Source organism: Engraulis encrasicolus, chromosome 14, assembly GCF_034702125.1.
Source record: "Engraulis encrasicolus isolate BLACKSEA-1 chromosome 14, IST_EnEncr_1.0, whole genome shotgun sequence".
NCBI lineage: Eukaryota > Metazoa > Chordata > Actinopteri > Clupeiformes > Engraulidae > Engraulis > Engraulis encrasicolus.
Genome location: NC_085870.1, coordinates 45,984,605 through 46,004,604, shown reverse-complemented (window position 1 = coordinate 46,004,604; position 20,000 = coordinate 45,984,605). Strand labels below are relative to the sequence as shown.

At 47.6% G+C, this 20,000-nt stretch overlaps 1 protein-coding gene across 1 annotated transcript in view; it reads right to left on the bottom strand.

The window, feature by feature from the left end:
• celsr2 (cadherin, EGF LAG seven-pass G-type receptor 2) overlaps positions 1–20,000 on the bottom strand; it is a 137,342-nt gene that overhangs the window by 39,238 nt on the left and 78,104 nt on the right. The window contains exons 5-8 of the mRNA XM_063215926.1: positions 15,138–15,253; positions 14,120–14,208; positions 2,539–2,696; positions 1–34 (exon numbers count right to left, since the gene is read on the bottom strand). The exon at positions 1–34 is cut by the window's left edge and continues 130 nt beyond it. Coding sequence (XP_063071996.1) covers positions 1–34; positions 2,539–2,696; positions 14,120–14,208; positions 15,138–15,253 — 397 coding nt within the window. The remainder of the gene's footprint in view (positions 35–2,538; positions 2,697–14,119; positions 14,209–15,137; positions 15,254–20,000) is intronic.

Sequence of the window (20,000 nt, the reverse complement as noted above, 5' to 3'; positions counted from 1 at the left end):
ACCCAGGAGCAGGGGACCTGTCAGGTCTAGAGATCTGCACACACACACAGAAGCAAACCATTGAACAAGGGCACACACCCACACAAATACATGCAACACATGGATACACACACACACGGATACACACACACACATGAATACGCACGCACGCACACACGCACACATACGCACATACACGCACATACACGCACACACGCACACACGCACACACGCACACACACACTAGAACTAGAAGCATTTTTGTGATGACCATACTATTTTAATTAGTATTTGTGTCAATGAAGAAATGCCCAGTGTTTCCCACAGAAATTTTGGAAACTATGGGGGCAGCCGGGGTTTATTTTGTCCGGCGGGGGGGGTCTTCTGACACGGGCCTTTTTTTTGGGGGGGGGGGGGTATTCTTGCAGCGTAAATGCAAAATGGCAAAACAATGACTACAGTATGACATTGGCGCATGGAGAAACTGTAGGCCTGAGCCTATATTTCAGCCATTTATATTTTGAGAAATAAGGCTACATAAGATTTTACCCATGACTTGTATAATAGTAGTACATTGTCATTGTCAAAAAATGCAGTCCAGTGAATAATTTCTGTTTACAACAAAGTTTCATTCGTCCCTCATGCAGGGGTCTGGGAAACAATAATAAAACAAAATAGGAGCAGAGATAAGAATTTAAGAGCACTGTGAAATTGTTAACGCATAGACAAAAAGGGTCTTAGAGGGTAGGCTATGCCTTTTCCCCCACACATATCTGTAGGTGTACACATTCTACATGAGGGGTGCTGGTCACAGGGCCAGTTTTTTCCAAATTCCTCCCATTAAAAGGGCTGAACAACATATTACACATTATGTCTATATTCACATTCATTACACATTAATTTCTATATGCAGCCCGATGTCTCCTCTGCTGTGTCAATGAAGGTCTGTCACCAAACTCATTACAACTGTAAAACAAAGCCTAGGGAGTGTTAGTAAACTCATCCCAACTGTCCCTTCTCTGAAGGTTTTTTATATTGCTCCCAAACCCAAGTAAACTACAACAACTTGACTAGGCTTTTGATCCCCGTCTTTCAAGCACTTGTGGTTCTCTCTATAGCAGGGGTGCCCAACCTTTTTTTAACCAAGATCTACTTTTGAAGTTGATGGTCTGCCGTGATCTACCAAGTCAAATTCAAGGATGTCAGTATGAAAATTTAAGACCACCATTTATTAATCACCATTATTATGAACAAAATGTTTTCAGTAGGCTACTATGGCCGTATCTTTTCAGTGTGTTTTTAAAGTGTGTTGAATAGCCTATCTTTACAAAGCAATGCAGCACTGATGGTATGCAGAGATAATTTCAGTCATACACAAGTCATAAATAACTGAAACAATTTCAAAATGATAAACATTTGGTATATAAAAGGCACATAGGCCCTATTTCTAAAATATGATGAAGCATTGCATGCCTTCAGTGGTATAGGCTACAAATTAAAAAGGGCTCAGAAATTCACCATTTGTTATGGGTAAATAGTAGGCTACTATGAGAGAGAGAGAGAGAGAGAGAGAGAGAGAGAGAGAGAGAGAGAGAGAGAGAGAGAGAGAGAGAGAGAGAGCAATGAGAGAACTCACTGGATTGGTTAACACCCCTGTTAAGTGTGACTTCTTCTATGAAGGTTTTTTTTTTCAGCTCTCTGGGACAGTAGCACAGCAAAGGCTTTCTATTGTGAGTTTGGCCAATCGTTTTGTCCACAACTGAAGCAAGAAACAGCACAAATTGAAGTGAATTCCATACATGTCAACAACTAACATTTCCCTTACACGCGGCACGCGATGTAAACGCAGTTAGCGATGATGCATGCGACTAGCGATTTGGACGAAGATCCTCGCATATCGGCGTGTCATAACGCATCGTTGCGCACATGTTCTGTTACTCACCCGATGTTACACGTGTGCACACATGAATCAACTGTAATACCCTTACAGTCACTTCCTAATGCTTTCCCCTCATTCTGTGTTACCGGTGGGACTACTTATCTAACCAATACAGAGTCTAGGATGTATACTCCAGGAGGAAAATGCGAAGGAAATTCAAAATCGTAATTCAAATCGTTTTTAACAAAAACGGATATCGTTAAAAAAAATAAAAAAAGTAAAAAAAAAATTTTTTTTTTTTTTTTTTTTTTTTTTTTTTACATTTTCGTAAACTATGGCGGCCAAATTTAAACTATGGCGGGCCGCCATAGTTTCCTCAATGTATGGGAAACACTGAATGCCTTATGTAGAAACTATTGTTTCTGTTGAAATGAAATCATTCCAATGACGACCACATCCCTTTGTTAGTGTCAGAACCCCAAGCTTCACAAGCTTCAATAATGAAAAATGTATGGGGGAAAAAAGAGACGATTCGCTTGGCTTGATATGCAAATGTGAAATTGCATTATTGTTACACTTCTCATGCAAAAAACCCCAGCTCCCTCCACTCAAAAAAACTCAAAACCCAAAACAGGCAAGAGAAGAAAAAAAAATACAGCTTCCACTTCCTAGTTTCTTACTTCTTGGATCCTGATTGGCTGCCTTGGGCTGAGCAGGAGTAGTTCCCAATCACATGACCGAACCTCAGTGCCACAGATGTGTCACAGTTATCCACGGTCACCACGACAACCTTCTGGTCCGATGGGCCCTGGGGGAGGCCAGCCTGGTTCAGAATAGGCTGATAGAAGAGAGAGGAGGGGGGGGGAGAGACAGACAGAGTAGAGCGAGAGAGGAAAGAAAAGAGAGAGAGAAAGGGGAGAGAAAGAAAGAGAAGAAAGAAAGAGATGAGACGGGGAGAGGAGAGAAAAAGGAGAGACGAGAGAGGATGAGGGAGAAAAAGTCAGAGAATGAGAACGAGAGAGAGAGGGGGGGGTAGAGAGAGAGAGAGAGAGAGAGATGGGGGAGTCAGAGTGAATAGAGAAGTAGAAAAGCACAGTAGGACAGAGGGAGGGATGAGGCGAACACACAAGGAGAATAGAGACAGAGAGAGAGAGAAGCGAGGGAGGCATGCATAGAGAAAGAGAGCAAATGGAGGTAAAGAAAGAAAGGCAGAGAGCATATGTGGGGAGAAGAGTGCAACAAAAGTGGGGGGGGGGGAAAGAAAAACAACATCATCATGAATATAAAATCATTCTCTCAGTGAGTCAGTCAGTGCTTTAAGTGTTGATGTTTTGAAGCGGTGCGCTCTTGTTGAGAGCCATATTCTATTCCAGTCCCTGCATCTCTCTGCCATCACACTGGCAGTGAGGCGACACGCGGTACTCACAACTGACTCTGGATCAGTCAAAGCCCTCATCAGGCATGACTCCCACTGCCAAATGGAGTGTGTGTGGGTGTGTACAGTACCAGTGTAATAACATGTCAGTGTGTGTATGTGTGTGTGTGTGCGTGCGTGCGTGCGTGTGTGTGTGTGTGTGTGTGTGTGTGTGTGTGTGTGTGTGTGTGTGTGTGTGTGTGTGTGTACAACTGTGAATAGCAACATATTTATTCATGGTCGTGAGTATTTGTGTAATGATGATGATACCCTAACAAGAGTGAGTAAGAGTGTGATTGTGAGTGTGCAAGAGACTGTGGTGCGTGCGTACGTGCGTGCATGTGTAAACAGAGACAGACAAAAAGATAGGAAGTGACAGACATCACAAGAGTTCAGGAGTTCATGTGTGAAAATATTTGAGCAGCGCAGAACACGCCAGACTGCATAAGCCCTGATCGGCTGTGTGCGTGTGTGTGTGCGTGTGTGCGTGTGTGTGCGTGTGTGTGCAGTGTGTGGGATTATGTACTCAAGCAGGCATGTAGGAGAGAGAGGTATATGCCAAGAACAGAATATCATTATGGCTGGAAGAGTTCTAAATCCTGTCCTATTGACTGAGTGTGTGTGCATGACTGCGTGCGTGCATGTGTGTGAGATGGAGATGGATGGTAGTGATGAGGAGTGCGTGTGTGTGTGCGTGTGTGTGTGTGTGTGTGTCTGTGTGTCTGTGTGTGTCTGTGTGTGTGTGTGCGTGCGTGCGTGCGTGCGAGCGAACGAACGAACGAGCGTACGAGAGAGTTTTCAATCTCACCTACTTTATGGATGCCTTCCCTGCTACAGTATTTCCATGTGTGTGTATGCGCAGTGTGTGTACATGTGAATGCATGTAAGTATGACAGTGTACTGTACAACAGTGTGTGTGTATATATGCGTGCGGGAGTGAGAGACGGACGGAGCATGACAGGTTAGGAAATGAGGAGTTATAGCCTGGAGCTCAACCAATCAGAAGCAGCAGATCACCCAGCGCCACCAGGACACATCAGCCAAGTCCCCAGAGATATACTCACTCATGACACCCAGAGACATGAGGAGAGAGGGGGAGAGGGGGAGAGGGGGAGAGAGAGAGAGAGAGAGAGAGGGGGGGGGGTTAGGTGGAGGGGGTAGAGAAATGGAAAGACATCTCTGTGGAATTTAAGACAGAACACAAGAGACATCGATAGGGATGTATGGAGCAAACTAGCAAGATAGGCAGAGGAAGAGAAGAAGAGAGAAAGTGAGTGAGTGAGTGAGTGAGTGAGTGAGTGAGTGAGTGAGTGAGTGAGTGAGTGAGTGAGTGAGTGAGTCAGTGAGTGAGTGAGTGAGTGAGTGAGTGAGTGAGTGAGTGAGTGAGTGAGTGAGTGAGTGAGTGAGTGAGTGAGTGAGTGAGTGAGTAAATGAGTGCTTGGATTTGTTTCCGTTTGTGTGTGTACGCTGTACACATGTGTGCACAATAGAGCATAGAGAAAGAGAGAGGCAGGGAGAGGGAGAGAGAGAGAGAGAGAGAGAGAGAGAGAGAGAGAGAGAGAGAGAGAGAGAGAGAGAGGGGGGAGAGAGAGAGAGAGAGAGAGAGAGAGAGAGAGAGAGAGAGAGAGAGAGAGAGAGAGAGGGACAACAAGGGCAGACAGCAACGCTTGCTGCCAAATATGTCAGTGCATGCCATAGACAGAGGGACATTGAATAGACACCACAAAAGCCACTACCCCCCCCCCCCCCCCCCACACACACACACACACACACACACACACACACACACACACACACACACACACACAGTCACACATGTTGCTTTCTTTTCTTGCTGATATTATCAATTCAATTGCAAGCATTCATTTGTGTGTTTGTTTTAACACTTATTTCATTATATCATTACCAATGTATCTTCAACCAATGCTTTGGCAATACAAAATATTTTTGTCATGCTAATAAAGCTTCTATGAATTGAATTGAATTGAATTGAATTGAATTGAGAGAGAGAGAGAGAGAGAGAGAGAGAGAGAGAGAGAGAGAGAGAGAGAGAGAGAGAGAGAGAGAGAGAGAGAGAGAGAGAGAGAGAGAGAGAGAGAGAGAAAGAGTTGGTTCTGCATTTATTGCAGCACCTTAAATGGGCCAGATGCTCCTTGTGTGACCTTCTAATCCAGCTACCTCCGACAGGCTCCTCTCAGCCTCTCAGTATGTTTTTGCAGTGTGAAATTAACACTTAGGGAGTAGAATTTAACACTCATGGAGTTGAATCAACACTGGAAGATGCACTGAGTACCTCGGCACGCTCACTAATCTCCCTCCTGTGCTCCGACAGTCAGGAGTCCCGGCAGTGAAATAGAGCTGCCGGGGGCCACGCAGGTTAAACTGGGATGAGACTGACCACCACACAGACAGTGGGGCATCCATACCATACCCCATACCTGCAGCATGAACCATAACCCTACAATACATGCACACACATATAAACACTACCACACGAATACCATCACTTCTCTTTAGAATCCAGCTGTGTGTGTGTGTGTGTGTGTGTGTGTGTGTGTGTGTGTGTGTGTGTGTGTGTGTGTTATTTGTACAATACACACATACACGCACCAGCAAGGACAGAAAGATAGTTAAAGAGAGAGAGGGAGGGGGGTAGAGAGAGATAGAGGTGAAGTCATACATTAAGAGAGAGAGAGAGAGAGAGAGAGAGAGAGAGAGAGAGAGAGAGAGAGAGAGAGAGAGAGAGAGAGAGAGAGAGAGGTGAAGTCACAATGAGGAACAGGTCGTCTTTGTCCTAAATTATTCCCCCTAGTGTGAAATTTAGGCTCTGCTGTTGGACTCCATGAGTGTGATCATGTGAGGCCAGTTTTTTCAGCCACCATCAGACCTCAGTCTGTCTGCGATTGCTTTGGATTAGCGGTTATAAATACATCTTTTGTTTGGCTGTGGATAAAAATATCCAGAGACGGAACCAGGGAACGGTTAAGGATGTTTTCCGAGCAATGTAATACTTTTATTAATTTACTTCAAAGCTACTTGGAGGCTGGGTCACCTCCTGAATGACAGTACACAGACGCAGAGTAGAGTCTTCCATCAGTGTGCGACGGGGCTATTTCAAACAGGGCGCTGCTGTGCAGTATATTTGGAGAAGTGTGTGTAAGCTGCTTATGCGATGATGATGCTGAAGTCATCATATAGGCAGGCGAGCTCCCACAATTCCCTGCTCTCCTCATTATTAAATGACCTTTCTAAACGTCCTCTGGAGCCAGCAAAGTATTTTTGTCCAGGGAGAAGAGTCTGTTCTTGTTCAGCGCAAGCACATGCAATGAGCAACTTGCACGAAAAGCAGTGTTGGATATATTTTTTTAATTAGTATTTGATGAAGTGAATGTATTTTCTCCCTTAACACATAACAAAGCAAACACAATGTGTACAAAATGTAGGAAGGTTGCATCAAGGCTGCTAAAAGTTCAGAGCAACAGAGCATCCATTTAGCCCCTCACAAATAAGCAGAGCAACTCACAATGTTGCATGAAACGAATTATTTGTCGGATAATTCCAACTCTGATTTTGACTATTTCACAAAAACGTTTCCTTAACACCCAACGAGAAAAGAACACAAATGTCAACAAATGCATAAAGGTTGTATAAAGGTTGATAAAAAAGCTCAGAGCAACAGAGCGTCCATTTATCCATCCTTCCCCAAGACAAGTGAATATCTCTGGCTGCACAAAGGGCTCCTTTCACTGCCAGCGGAATCAATGGAGGGGAGAGGGTGCGGGAGCAGGAGAGGGAATAATGACTCCGTCAATAAAGGTCACGACCCTTTCTCAGCCTGGGCCATCTCTCGCTCTCTCTACCCATACAACCCCCCAAGCACACTGAGCCGTCTCCCCCTCCAACACTCCCCAACACCCTGCGGTCTACAAACCCACCACCACCACTAACACTTTGGGCTATCTCTCCTCCTCCAGCACCCAAGCACACTGGGTCATCTCCCCCCCACCCACCATGCACAAACGCTGTGGTCGACAAACCCACCATCACCACTAACACTTTTCCAGCCAGGGCTATCTCTCCTCCTCCAGCACCCAAGCACACTGGGTCATCTCCCCCCCCCATCCCCCCCATGCAAAAACCCTGCGGTTGGAGAGAGTCAGCCATAAACCACCACTAACTACAGCTCACCACAAACAGCACAGACAGCACCACCAGTGGCTTTTCCAGCCTCTCGCTCCACCCCCCAAAACACTACATACACCCTCCAGAGCTGGTGTGTGATTGTGGGAATGTGTATGTGTGATAGGTTGAAAGTGCTTTGAGTCAACTTAATAGCTGTGATACTGCGCTATGTAAATACATGTTGTATTGTATTGCATTGTACATTCACCTACCACACACACACACGCACGCACGCACACGCACACGCACATACACACACACACACACACAAACCCTGTAGTCAGTGAGAGGGAGGGAGCCATAGACTACCACCACCACCACTAACAACACTAACAGAACCACCCCTGACGCCACTACCCCCACTACCAGAGGCTAAAGACTTGAGTCAGCACAACCAAGGAGCAGTCAAGGAGAGTCCAGCAAGTCTCACTTGCACTCAGACACAAAGAGAAAATGTCTGTGAATGCATACTAGTGCGTCGTGGTGCTTCGCACACACGCGCACACACACACACACACACACACACTAATCCAAACACAAGAATGCAAACAGCGTCAGCATCCCCCTCAGACGTTCACAAAGCCTAACAAGTCACAAGCAAGTGCAAAACCAGGTGTGTCCTCGGGAGGGACGAGGGACATGCTGTATGCAGCTAATAGCAGCGGGTTGGAGCCAGGGATGGAGCTATAGGCAGGGAAAGCAGGGCATTTGCCCCTGGGCCCAGGGCCCTCCTGTATTGGTGATGAGGGCCTATTACGACCCTGCCAGGCCTTGTATGGGGGGGCCTTGTCAGTGTTTTGCCCTGGGGCCCTGTGTGCATTTGCTCCGCCACTGGTTGGAGCCTTTTGTGTGCGTCTTATCACCGCTGTGCCAGGCAGTCACCACTTAAACCTCCTTCAAACCTTCCTTCCCAGATGGCCTCCATCTCTACAACCGAGACTACAAACATTTCTCACACCAACTTACTTTCTCACACTGTTCCTACGAGGAGAACATTGGGATATGGCTGCAACTGAGATTGAGGCTGTGATTTTCTCACCAGAGATATACAGTCGCTGCTCAACTCCAGACATATAAAGTCTGAGAAAAGTTGTTGGATGTCTTTGAACTCCTGCACAGCAGTTACGTATCTGCAGGGTTAAAGTGTGGCAAGAAGTTGGCAAGAATTGCAAGAGACAGGAAGAGACAAACAAGATATGATCCAATCTTGCGGATCACATTAACACATTACTAAAAATGTGATTATCCACGCATTACATCACAACATATCACATGCTACGCACATAATGTTACCGTTATCGAGAACCGTCATAAAATACACAAATGCACAAAAACACACACACTCATACACCCCCACTCCTACATCCACACACACACCACAGGCACGCACATCCATAAAGGCAGGGGTGCCAACAGGGGGGGAAAAAGGGGACAGTTGTCCCAGGCCCGGGGATAGAGAGGGCCCAGAATTGGGTCCTCATTACATTGTATCTATTGGATTGGGGGGCCCTTTCAGATGACTTTGTCCTGTGCCTGGCCAAAGCTGTCAGCGGCCCTGATACAGGGGATGAGAGGCCTTGTGACTGCTTGGGAATATTCCAGGAGGAGGCAACTTCCTCTTCACAGCCCTTTTAACAGTTCCACCCCGCTAGAAGTGCATCTCTAACCTCAAGAGCCCAACACCTGACAAAAGGCAGAGGATCGCCGTGGTGACCTGATTCTGTCTGAGAGGATGCCGAGATTATGTACCTCAAGTATTCATTTGTAGTTGCTCCAATGTCTTTTAATTGACGCCCAAACGCAGTAGAACTAATAGATCATTTTACACTGATCTGTGACTAATCTGATCTCATTCAAACGTCAATTAGACAGTCGAAGATGGCAGGGATCCGCGCTGACGTCCTCGTTGCCAACGAGCAAACTGAAAAAGTCTGCAAGGAAGCGTTCCTTGTGATGCAAAACAAGATGGAACACAACAAAAACAACAACATCCTCCCTGTTCCAAAATGGTCTATAATGACCTTCCGATATCCACCCACCACCCACAGATCACCGTCACCCCACAACCTCAATCCACACCCAACCCAACCCCATTCACTTCCAATCCAATCCTACCCACCCACCTAACCCTAGCCTGTCCGTAAAGAAATGTTTTTGAGAAATACCTTTTCTACTTGGTTGATAGGCTACCAAATTCGTATACTAAACAAAAAGTATGAGCTGTGCCCACTGCCCAGACCAAAACTATCCCAATCCTGACCTGTCAGTAAGAAATAATTTTGAGAAAAATTTTTGGAAAAAATTACAAAAAATTCTGAAAGAACCGAAGTTGGAACATAAGACTGTGGGAACATAACACTGTGGGAATTTAGAGAAAGCAGGTCTATGGGCCCATCAAGGAAAGCACATCAGTCACCTCATCACAGAATTTTGGCAAAATCTGTGAAACTGCCACTGTTTCTGTGTCACAATGGTCAGTGTTCATTTCACGGAATTCTGAGATATCACACAGACACACAAACTTTCCAAAACTCTGAACTCCAATCCAACTCTATTCGCCTAAACACTTCCCTCCCCAACCCCTAAACCCCCAAGACCAAAGATCTCCATGGACACACTCATTTCCACGGTCCCCAAAACTAAGCCTCTTGAAGCTGAAAGGTTTGGAATGGTGTGGAATGGCTCCTGGCCCGGCCCGGCGTGTTTGGTTGCTGTGTCTGTGACCTTGGTGTTGGTGTTTGGCACGGCTGAGCGATGGCCAGAGCTATCCAGAGCCTTCCAGCTGGTGCTACTAGGTGGGACCTCCCATGTGTGCCTCCGACACCTCCCCCCTCCCTCCACCCAACTCTCTCTCTGTCTCTCTCTCTCTCTCTCTCTCTCTCTCTCTCTCTCTCTCTCTCTCCCTCTCTCCCTCTCTCCATCTGTTTGTCTGTCCATCCATCCGTTCGTCTATCCGTCCGTCGCGGCTGTTGACTGACTGGCGCTGACCCGTGGCTAATGCCTGCCAGACGCACCGTCTCGGCCGCACACAAAACCCCTACAACGCTGTCAGCGCTGATTGGAGAGCACATATTTGCTCAGTCAGGACTACAAACATGCCCCCATCAAACATTACCACCCTCCAACCTCGACCACCCCTGTAAAAGCTTCATCAAACAAGGCTGACCAGGAAGGATCATGGGAGTTGGAGTTTTCCCGGCGTGCTGTGACCCCTTCTGTGGTGATAGCAAAGTTAGCGTTGACCCTTCGGCAGGCGGGAAACAATTCTGGGATGAATGGATGGAGGGAATGTTGTACAGCATTGGTGATGGATGGACAGGCCTCCATGGGCAAGTGAGAGACAGGGTTAGCTCCAACAGCGAGCGCTGTCTTTTGGCTAAATGCCCCCCGCCCCATCATGCCACTTTGCCGCCACCCTTCCTCTTCTCGTTCTTTCCTCACATCGGTCTGTCCATCCGTTCGTCCGTCCATCTTTGCTTCTGTCTTTTCTCCTGCCTCCCCAAGCTCACTCCCTTTCATTTCTTCTCACCACTCCTTTTCATTTCATTTCATTCTTCTTCTTCTATTCTGCTCCTGTTCAGTTCTGTGAACAGAGCGAGAGAGGGGCCACCACCCCAAGGGCTGAGGGCTTTCAGGGCCCCGGCGCCCCGCAACAAAGCAGCACGGTCATTGCCATTCTCCACACCGACTCCCCTCGCTCCCGCTCCACACCAGAGACAGAGAGAGAGACAGAGAGAGAGAGAGAGAGAGAGAGAGAGAGAGAGAGAGAGAGAGAGAGAGAGAGAGAGAGAGAGAGACAGACTTTTCAATTTCACCCATCTTCCGATGCCTTCCCTGCTGTTAGGGCCAACTGGACGCGGCTACACTGCCACCACTACAAGGCATCATGGGACCGATTTAGGGTAAAGAGGTGGAGCTTATTCAATAAATGTTTTGCTGGCATTGCAGGGAGGGGCTGGACCAATGAGATCTCAACTTTGAGGGCCTTGTGCGTGTGTAGGGTCCAAAAGCAAGGGGTAGAGGGGCAGGGGTGGTGATTAGCGTACTGTTCTTCTCTTAACTTGCAGTTGTCCAGTTCTATGTCTTTTTTCCCCCCCAACAGACAGACAAAGTCATCAGCAGACCTGCCACCACCCCCCTCTGGAGGCCCTGTGTCTAGCCCCCTGGGTCATCTCGCAGGCTCCACTTAATTAACAGAAGTCTGGAGGGGTAATTGCATTCTTTTTTCTCTGGCCGACATTCAGGGCATCTGTAATTAGCGGTTAAAAGGCACAAATGAACTTGTAGCCCGGGCCACGACATGTCACAGGGGGAACTGCTGGTGACTTTTGATCACCCATGTCAAGTCACATGATTGACAAGCAAGCCGCTTGCAGCTTTTTTCTCTGAAAGGCGCTAAAAAGGTTTCTGTCTTCTGTCTCTGCCCACCCACTCGCTTTCCTAGCTCCTTCCCCCTCATCAACCCACCCACATACCCACACACACACACACACATACATACACACACAAACCTAAAGTTGCATAGGCTGTGGAATCTGTCATGGCTATGTTATCACAACCGCAGACTAGAATATTCACACTCCGGGAGGGTTGCCCGGCAACAGCTTTATGATGCAAAGTGACTTCCTGTGAATAGCCCAAAAATGTCACATCCTGACTGAGAGTTGGAGGGACGGAGGGGTAGCAGGGAGGGGTGGGAAAATGCCTGGACTAGGAGGGACGCTGTTTGGGGAAGAGGCCTGGGGGGAAGGGGGCCGGGTATGTGTGGTTGGAGGAGTTGGGAACTTGTTGATGTAACTCTTCAGTCCTGACTGATAGATAGAAAAATAAAAACAGACTTTGACCTCTGGGGAAAGAAGGAGGAGAAAAAAGACACCTCGGTAAAGTGGCCAATCCAACTTTTGCTTGAATCACACAGTTTCGTCTTGCTGGGAAAGTGTCCAGTTCCCCAGAATCACACTCTATCTTTCTCCATCTCACTCACTCTCTCTCCTCTTCTCTCCCCCTTCCCCTGTTCATTGCATTCCTCTCAAGTCTGGACATAAGCCCAGCCTTGCCATCCCTTCGCTGTAGGCTGCCAGGAGTGACACAGCGGAGGGGGGGTGGGGGGTTGACTGAGATAGAGATAAAGATAGAGAAGAGATAGAGAAAAATGGATAAATGCATAGATAAAAGGAGGAACAGAGAGAGAGAGAACGAGAGAGAGAGAGAGAGAGAGAGAGAGAGAGAGAGAGAGAGAGAGAGAGAGAGAGAGAGAGAGAGAGAGAGAGAGAGAGATGCATGGCTACACAGACCAGTGTGCACCCATGCAGTCAGTCCCTAAAGACCTCGATTAGCGACCCCTCGCCCCCTTCACCACCCTCTCTCCATACCACTCTACCCCACAAAGGGCTGCAGACAGTACACTCCACCTGCCCCCCGTCCTCATCAGAACTGCTTATGTCAGGTACAGTGCAGTATGGCAACAGACACACACACACACACACACACACACAGACACAGACACAGACACAGACACACACACACACACACACACACACACACACTACACACACTACACACACTACACACACACACATGTATGCGCACACACACACACACACACACACACACACAATACACACAAACACACACGTACATAGGCACATACACACACACACACACACCTGACACCCTGTCAGCATTCGCAGATGGCCGTGAAGCACCGGCAGGCGAGTAGTGGGGGAAACAAGAGTTACTCAACACCCACCTGACAGAAGGCAACTTTAACTACAGGAGATAGGGCAAAACGAAATATTTTAAAATTCAGTCTTTCACAGTTTGACAGGCTCCAGGCCACTGCTGATTGGTTGACATCGTTGACATCGTTGATGTCACCATCTGTGTGAAAGCCTGATCTCTCCTGATTAATATGACATAACACTTGGTTGTGCACCCTTGTAGAGAGGCATGGCTGGGACATTTGTTAGAGGTGGTGAAGTGATCAAATATAGTCACTCGCCTTACAAAGGGTTAAAATCTCCATCCATTAGGGAAGGTGTACATTCATTTAGATTAAATTAGAATTAGAATTAAATTCTATTTTCTTCAGGAACTCTGGGGGAAGGATGGATGATGTCTCATTTAAATTCAATGTAAAAAATACGGATGGGCAACGGCACATTTTTTTCCAAGAGTGAAAAAATTCAGGGGGTCATGAAGAGTGTTTTGCGGCATGCGTGGCAGATTTGTGGCAGGTATTTTCCCTGTGTGACAGGCTTAGAGTCACCATGTCAACAGAGAGAGAGAGAGAGAGAGAGAGAGAGAGAGAGAGAGAGAGAGAGAGAGAGAGAGAGAGAGAGAGAGAGAGAGAGAGAGAGAGAGAGAGAGAGAGAGAGAGAGAGAGAGAGAGAGAGTGTGTGTGTGTCTGTGTGTACCATTGTATGCATATACAGTGTGTGTGCGTGTACTTCATTGTATGCATGTGTGCATTTGAGTGTGTGTGTGTGTGTGTGTGTTTTTGCAGTTACCATGGTGACGTCACCTGAGTCTCTGCTTGTTGTAATAGTGCACCTAGATCGTGTGTGTGTGTGTGTGTGTGTGTGTGTGTGTGTGTGTGCGTGTGTGTGTGTGTGTGTGTGTGTGTGTGTGTGTGTGTGTGTGTGGTAACCGTAGTGACGTCTTACCTTGTTGTAGTAATGCACCTGGATGACGTGCCACTGTCCGTCGCTGACGCCGCCCTGGATGTAAGGAGAAACCGTGGTCTTGCTCTCGCCTGTGGGGGGCAAAGTTCACCAGTCAGAGGTCAGACTCCTTTCCGCAGCTTATGTTTCCTCCTTGAGAGAGTTTAAATAAGGTCTCCCTTCGCCAGACCCCCGAGGGCATTTAAGCTGAAAACGAAGCCTATGTGTAGGATAGTGTTTCTCAACGGGGGTGGTACAGCCCCCTAGGAGGCGTTGAGGAGACCTGGGGGGGTGTTGACAAGGATACAACTGAGTCGGGGCGGGTATTAGTTTCCATGGGGAGCATTAGTCCATTTGATATTTTTAATACTTAAGGGGGCGTTGGGTGGCTTATGAGGAGGTCAAGGGGGAGTTGGGAGGCTTATGATGAGTTCCAGGGGGTGTTTGTTCAAAAAAGGTTGAGAACCACTGGTGTAGGATCTAGGGCGAGCCATGCCGGTTAAAGAAAAAGGGCTCCAGTCCAAACGCAGCCGGCATGATTGATGGACGGAGGCCATTGTGCCGCTGGTAAAACGAGAAGTGAACTAAAGGGGAACCGGCATCAATGAGCATCTTTAAAAGAAAATACAGAGAGTCCTGAACCCGACACCTTACACTACCGACCCCAGTCTACTCCTTGGAGCATTTCACGAGACGGGATACTGCCATGCAGAATACACCCCCGCCCCTGCCCCTTCCCCCACCACACCTAACATACACACACCTAAGCACACATACTGACACACACATCACTAGGTACACACACTTCCCCCACCCAAAACACTCACATACACAACTTCCCCACTCCCCAAGTACACAGTCAGTCCCCCACCAAACAAAACACATGCACACACGCACACACAAAACACACACACAAACAAAACACACACCCCCCACACACAAACAGACACAGACACACACACACACACGCGCACGCACGCACGCACGCACGCACGCACGCACGCACGCCACACACACACACCTGCGGAGAAGGTGAGCTGGATCTGCTGGTTGATGATCTCCAGGGCGATGAAGTCATGCTTCTCGTTGAAGCGGCCATTGTACAGCAGCAGGCCGTTAGGCTCCCTGGTGGCAAACCTGCATACAAACAAAAACACCAACAAGCAGCTGTTAACACTTTGAAGGGGACACCAGCAACTAACATGACAAACAGACAATGATTTCGTGTAACGGTGACACTATGACCCGGTGATTTCGCATGACCAGGTTAGGAGAAATAAAATGGAACAGGTGTTATGCTGTTGGCAAACTGACAAACACAATGACAACAAACAGGTGTTAACACTTTGAAGGGAAATTGGAAACAAACCTGACAATAAGGATGATATATGTATGATGTGATGCCATGTATGATGGAGGTGTTTTTTGTTCACTTTTGCATGCGGCATGCGGTATGCTGTCCGGTATGTGGTGTCTTTGTGCAGTGCGCCACAAACCCCCCCATAACCGTTGTACTATGAGTTTCAAATCAACAGGTCAGAAGAAACAAAGCAGAACAGGTGTTACACTGGTGGCAAACCGACAAACAAGCAACTAAACGATGACAGCAAACAGGTGTTTACACTTTGAAGTGGACACCCAATACTTCCGCCGGCAAGAAGAAGCATCAACATCAAACCGAGACGACGTTACATAAGTAAGTAGCGCTACTCCCTTTTAGAGGTCAAATGGCTCGGCTGAGATAACGTTGCGTGCGAATCCCCCAGAGAGGCCGGATGGGCAGGCGATAGCCTCGTCTCTTCTTGCAGTGTGCTCTGGCCTGCGTTACGCTAACAGGACCCCCCTCCCTCCCCCAACCCCCCCTTAAGTCAAAACATGTCTACTTAAATCAGGCAGTATGAAGCGCACTGGGACTCACACAAACAACATAAAGCAATGGACCCTTTGCTCTGACTGAACCATGCCGCCATGACTGCACTGACCACAACAAAGACATAACATAAACATGACATAAAAACATAAAAAATAAACATAAAAACATTTACTGCCACATTCAACCTCATCACTACAGTAGCCTGTAGGATGTGGAAAATAAGAGCAAGAGTCCATAAGAATACAAACCAATAAACACACACAGATGAACACAAACATCGGCATAAACACACATCACTGACTATCAACTCTGTGGGGATAGATAGAGAGATGAAGGATTGTGGGTAGGTTTGGGAGAGGAACTGCAAATATATGTGCACACGTGCGCGCACAAGCACACACACTTGCACTCGCACACGTACAGTGAGTCTCTGTCTACTGATTGCTAAGCCAATTTGAGTTGGACGGAGATGCACAGTGCACAGTATGAATGAGAAGTCATGTTGTTCAGAGCCAAAGATGCTCAGTCTAATAAGCTATATGGAAGGGACAAGACAGTCTGGATAGCTCAGGCGGCAGTAGCAGTAACTGGATTGCAGTGCAGCAATACCGAATGGGGCTCCGACTGCAGTCTTTGGATAATGAGGGACTGGCTTCCAGGGGATGCTCCATCTGCTGGGACAATATGTTAATCAGCTGGCCTGCAGGCCTGCAGCATTTTAAACTTTCTCAAAAAATAAAAACAAATTCAGCCATTGACCTGTTGGAAATAAAATGAGATTTGCAAGTCAAATGGCAGACCAGACAGACATGGTCTGTCTTTTATTTAATTGTTTTTACAAAATAGCACAGCACCTGCAGAGGCATAATGTGCATTTAGTCAGTTCTCTGCAGAAAAAGCAAGATCCATTCAAAGATGTCCTTTAGCAGTTCTTTCTTCAGCTAAACGAGTCCGGCAGGCGGACAAAGATGCGTCCAAAAGCACAAATATGAAGAGAGTAACGCGAAAAATGGCGGCGAAGATCATGTTTTGGCTGATTTAAAGAATGCGTTTCAGACGGACAGACCGACCGACAGATATAGCCTCTCATAGAGATGCTAGGATGCATCTAAAAATAAGAAAAGTATTAGTTCACCATATTAGCTACAAAGTCCCCAATAGCTGGGCAGGAGAAAACAAACTCGATGCTGATTTAGTCCATTTGAAGACTGACTCATTGGATATTAACGGGCCAGATTCATTCAAACATAAACAGCAAGTGCTGGCACCATTACATTTAAACATAATGGTGTAGTGACGGCACCATATTTAATGTAAATATAACCACCTAGTGACTGCACCATTTCATTTAAGTACAACGCACCTTAGTGCCGCCGTTACTCCTGGTAATTACTCAGGAGGCCAATGGTGGACTTGGTTACCGGATGCGAGATGAGTTATATGAAGCTCCTGGGACAATAATAAAGGGGGGGGGGGTATTGCACGCCTCTGTTTCCAGATTTATCTCCCGTCAGACTAAAAGATTGCACAGAACTGTTCGGAATGTTTATGACTCTGTCTGTTCTCTTCTTGCCAACGGGACCAGATGCAGCTAATCCTCATAGGGGAGGTGAGGAGAGACTCTGAACAACTACTACTCTCATCAGGGAGGGAGAGAGGGGGAGAGAGAGAGAGGGAGAGAGAGAGAGGGAGAGAGAGAGAGACAGAGAGACAGAGAGACAGAGAGAGAGAGAGACAGATACAGAGAGAGAGATGGAGATAGAGATACAGAGACACAAAGAAACCCAGAGAGAGAAAAAAAGAGAGAGAAATAGACCAAGACATCGACACATACAGTAACAACAGCAACAGAGAGAGAGAGAGAGAGGAGAGAACATGAGGCCTGTGATGTGCTCACTACACTACATGTGCACTTTGTACAGTAGTTCACTTGCCATCCATGTGTAAAATCTGAATGGAGGATGTCCTAGTACAGTGCGTGGGGGGATGGGGTGATGATCGGGGTAGGTGGCTGATGGAGCATAAGCATAAGCAAACAGCCACAGGGAGTCGGCAGCAAGGCGAGAAAGAAAGCTCCCTGTGACATCCATTATGGATGGGGGAGATTACAGAAGACAGGGCAACCAGCCAACCTACTGTACCACAGGAGGGGAGAGAGAGAGAGAGAGAGAGAGAGAGAGAGAGAGCAGGGGGGAGAGAGAGAGAGCAGGGGGGAGAGGGAGAGAGGGAGAGAGAGAGAGGGAGAGATGGACAGACAGACAGACAGAGAGAGGTGGGGAGTGAGTGTGTGTGTGAGAGAGAGAGAGAGAGAGAGAGAGAGAGAGAGAGAGAGAGAGAGAGAGAGAGAGAGAGAGAGAGAGAGAGAGAGAGAGAGAGAGAGGAGAGAGAGAGGAGTAGGGGTTGTTGTGGGACAAGTGATGGAGTAGGACGCAGCGGCATCAGAGCAGCCTGGCTGTACAATATAAAAGGTCAAAGGCCAACTGCCTACCTACTGGCCAAGACGGACAGCTACCCAAGCAACATGCCACTCAAACACACACACGCACACACACACACACACACACACACACACACACACACACACACACACACACACACACACACACACGCACGCACACACACACGCACACACGCACACACACACACACACACACACACAGAGTGACCTCATGCCAACAGCACGCTACCCTTGCCAAAAGCGAAACATAGGAAGGAACTGCCTGAACACAGCAGCAACTGAACAAATCTCAATTAATGAGGCTCAGTCAAACATACAATTGGTACAATAAAGACGATGTGTTTATGCTGTAAGAAAGGAGGACGAGTTGGCCCTACCGTGGCCTAATGGTAGGGCACTCGCTTACTACGCCGGCGACCGGCGTTCGATTCCGGCCCGGGGCATTTGCCAGTCCTTCCCTGTCTTTCTCTCCCCACTCGTTTCCTGTCCCTCTGTCCCTATCCTGTCTCCAATAACAGCCCAAAAGCCCAAAATAAAACATTAAAAAAGAATGGAGGAAGAACTGATGTGGCAGATGTGTGTGCATGTTTACAAAAAACCCAGGATGGATGTGAATGTAGCAAGAGCTATGGCATGTCATGTGTGATGCTGCTTCTGTGTGAGGAGGGGGAGTAGTGAGCGGGCTGCCAGATGTCTCTGGTTGGGGGTAGAGCTCACACACTGAGCAGCTGAGCCCCCCCCCCCCTCAGATGGGGCACTGCTCTGAGGCACACACACTCACGTACACATGTACCCTGGCATGTACACCGACACACACACACACACACACACACGCACGCACGCACGCACGCACGCACGCACGCACACTTTGTACCCTGGCATGTGCACCCACACACCCACACACACACACACACTATGTACACTGGCATGTACGCAACCGACACACACCCATACACACACACACACACACTGGCGCACACACACGTACACATGTACACTGGCGTACACCGACTCACACCTATACACATGCACATACTACTGTAAGACACACACTACATGTACTGCAAGACACACACATGGAGATACACTCACAGACACCAGGGAACACACATGTAGGGCCTATGCATGCATGCACGCACATACGCACACACACAGACACACGCACAGACACACACACACCCCCGACTGTAAGACGAACACATGTTAAGACACACAAACAACCCCCCCCCCACACACACACACACACACACACACACCTGTGCTCCACCAGTGAGGGGCCAACTGCAGAATCCATCAGTCTGTACCCTCACTGACGCCAGATCAGTTTGCGTTTGAAGGCTTTGAATCAACAAGCAACTGACCTGACATGTGTAGAGCCTCCAAGAGGACAAACTGACAGAACAAAAATTGAAATATGTTTTGCTTTAAAAAAAATTGAATAACCAAAAAAATCCCCTTTCCTCAATTCCCTTATTACAGGACGACAACAACAGTCAAACAGCAGTGCCAGAGTCAATACAGCCTAACAGGATGTCAAGTCTTCACCAAGGGAG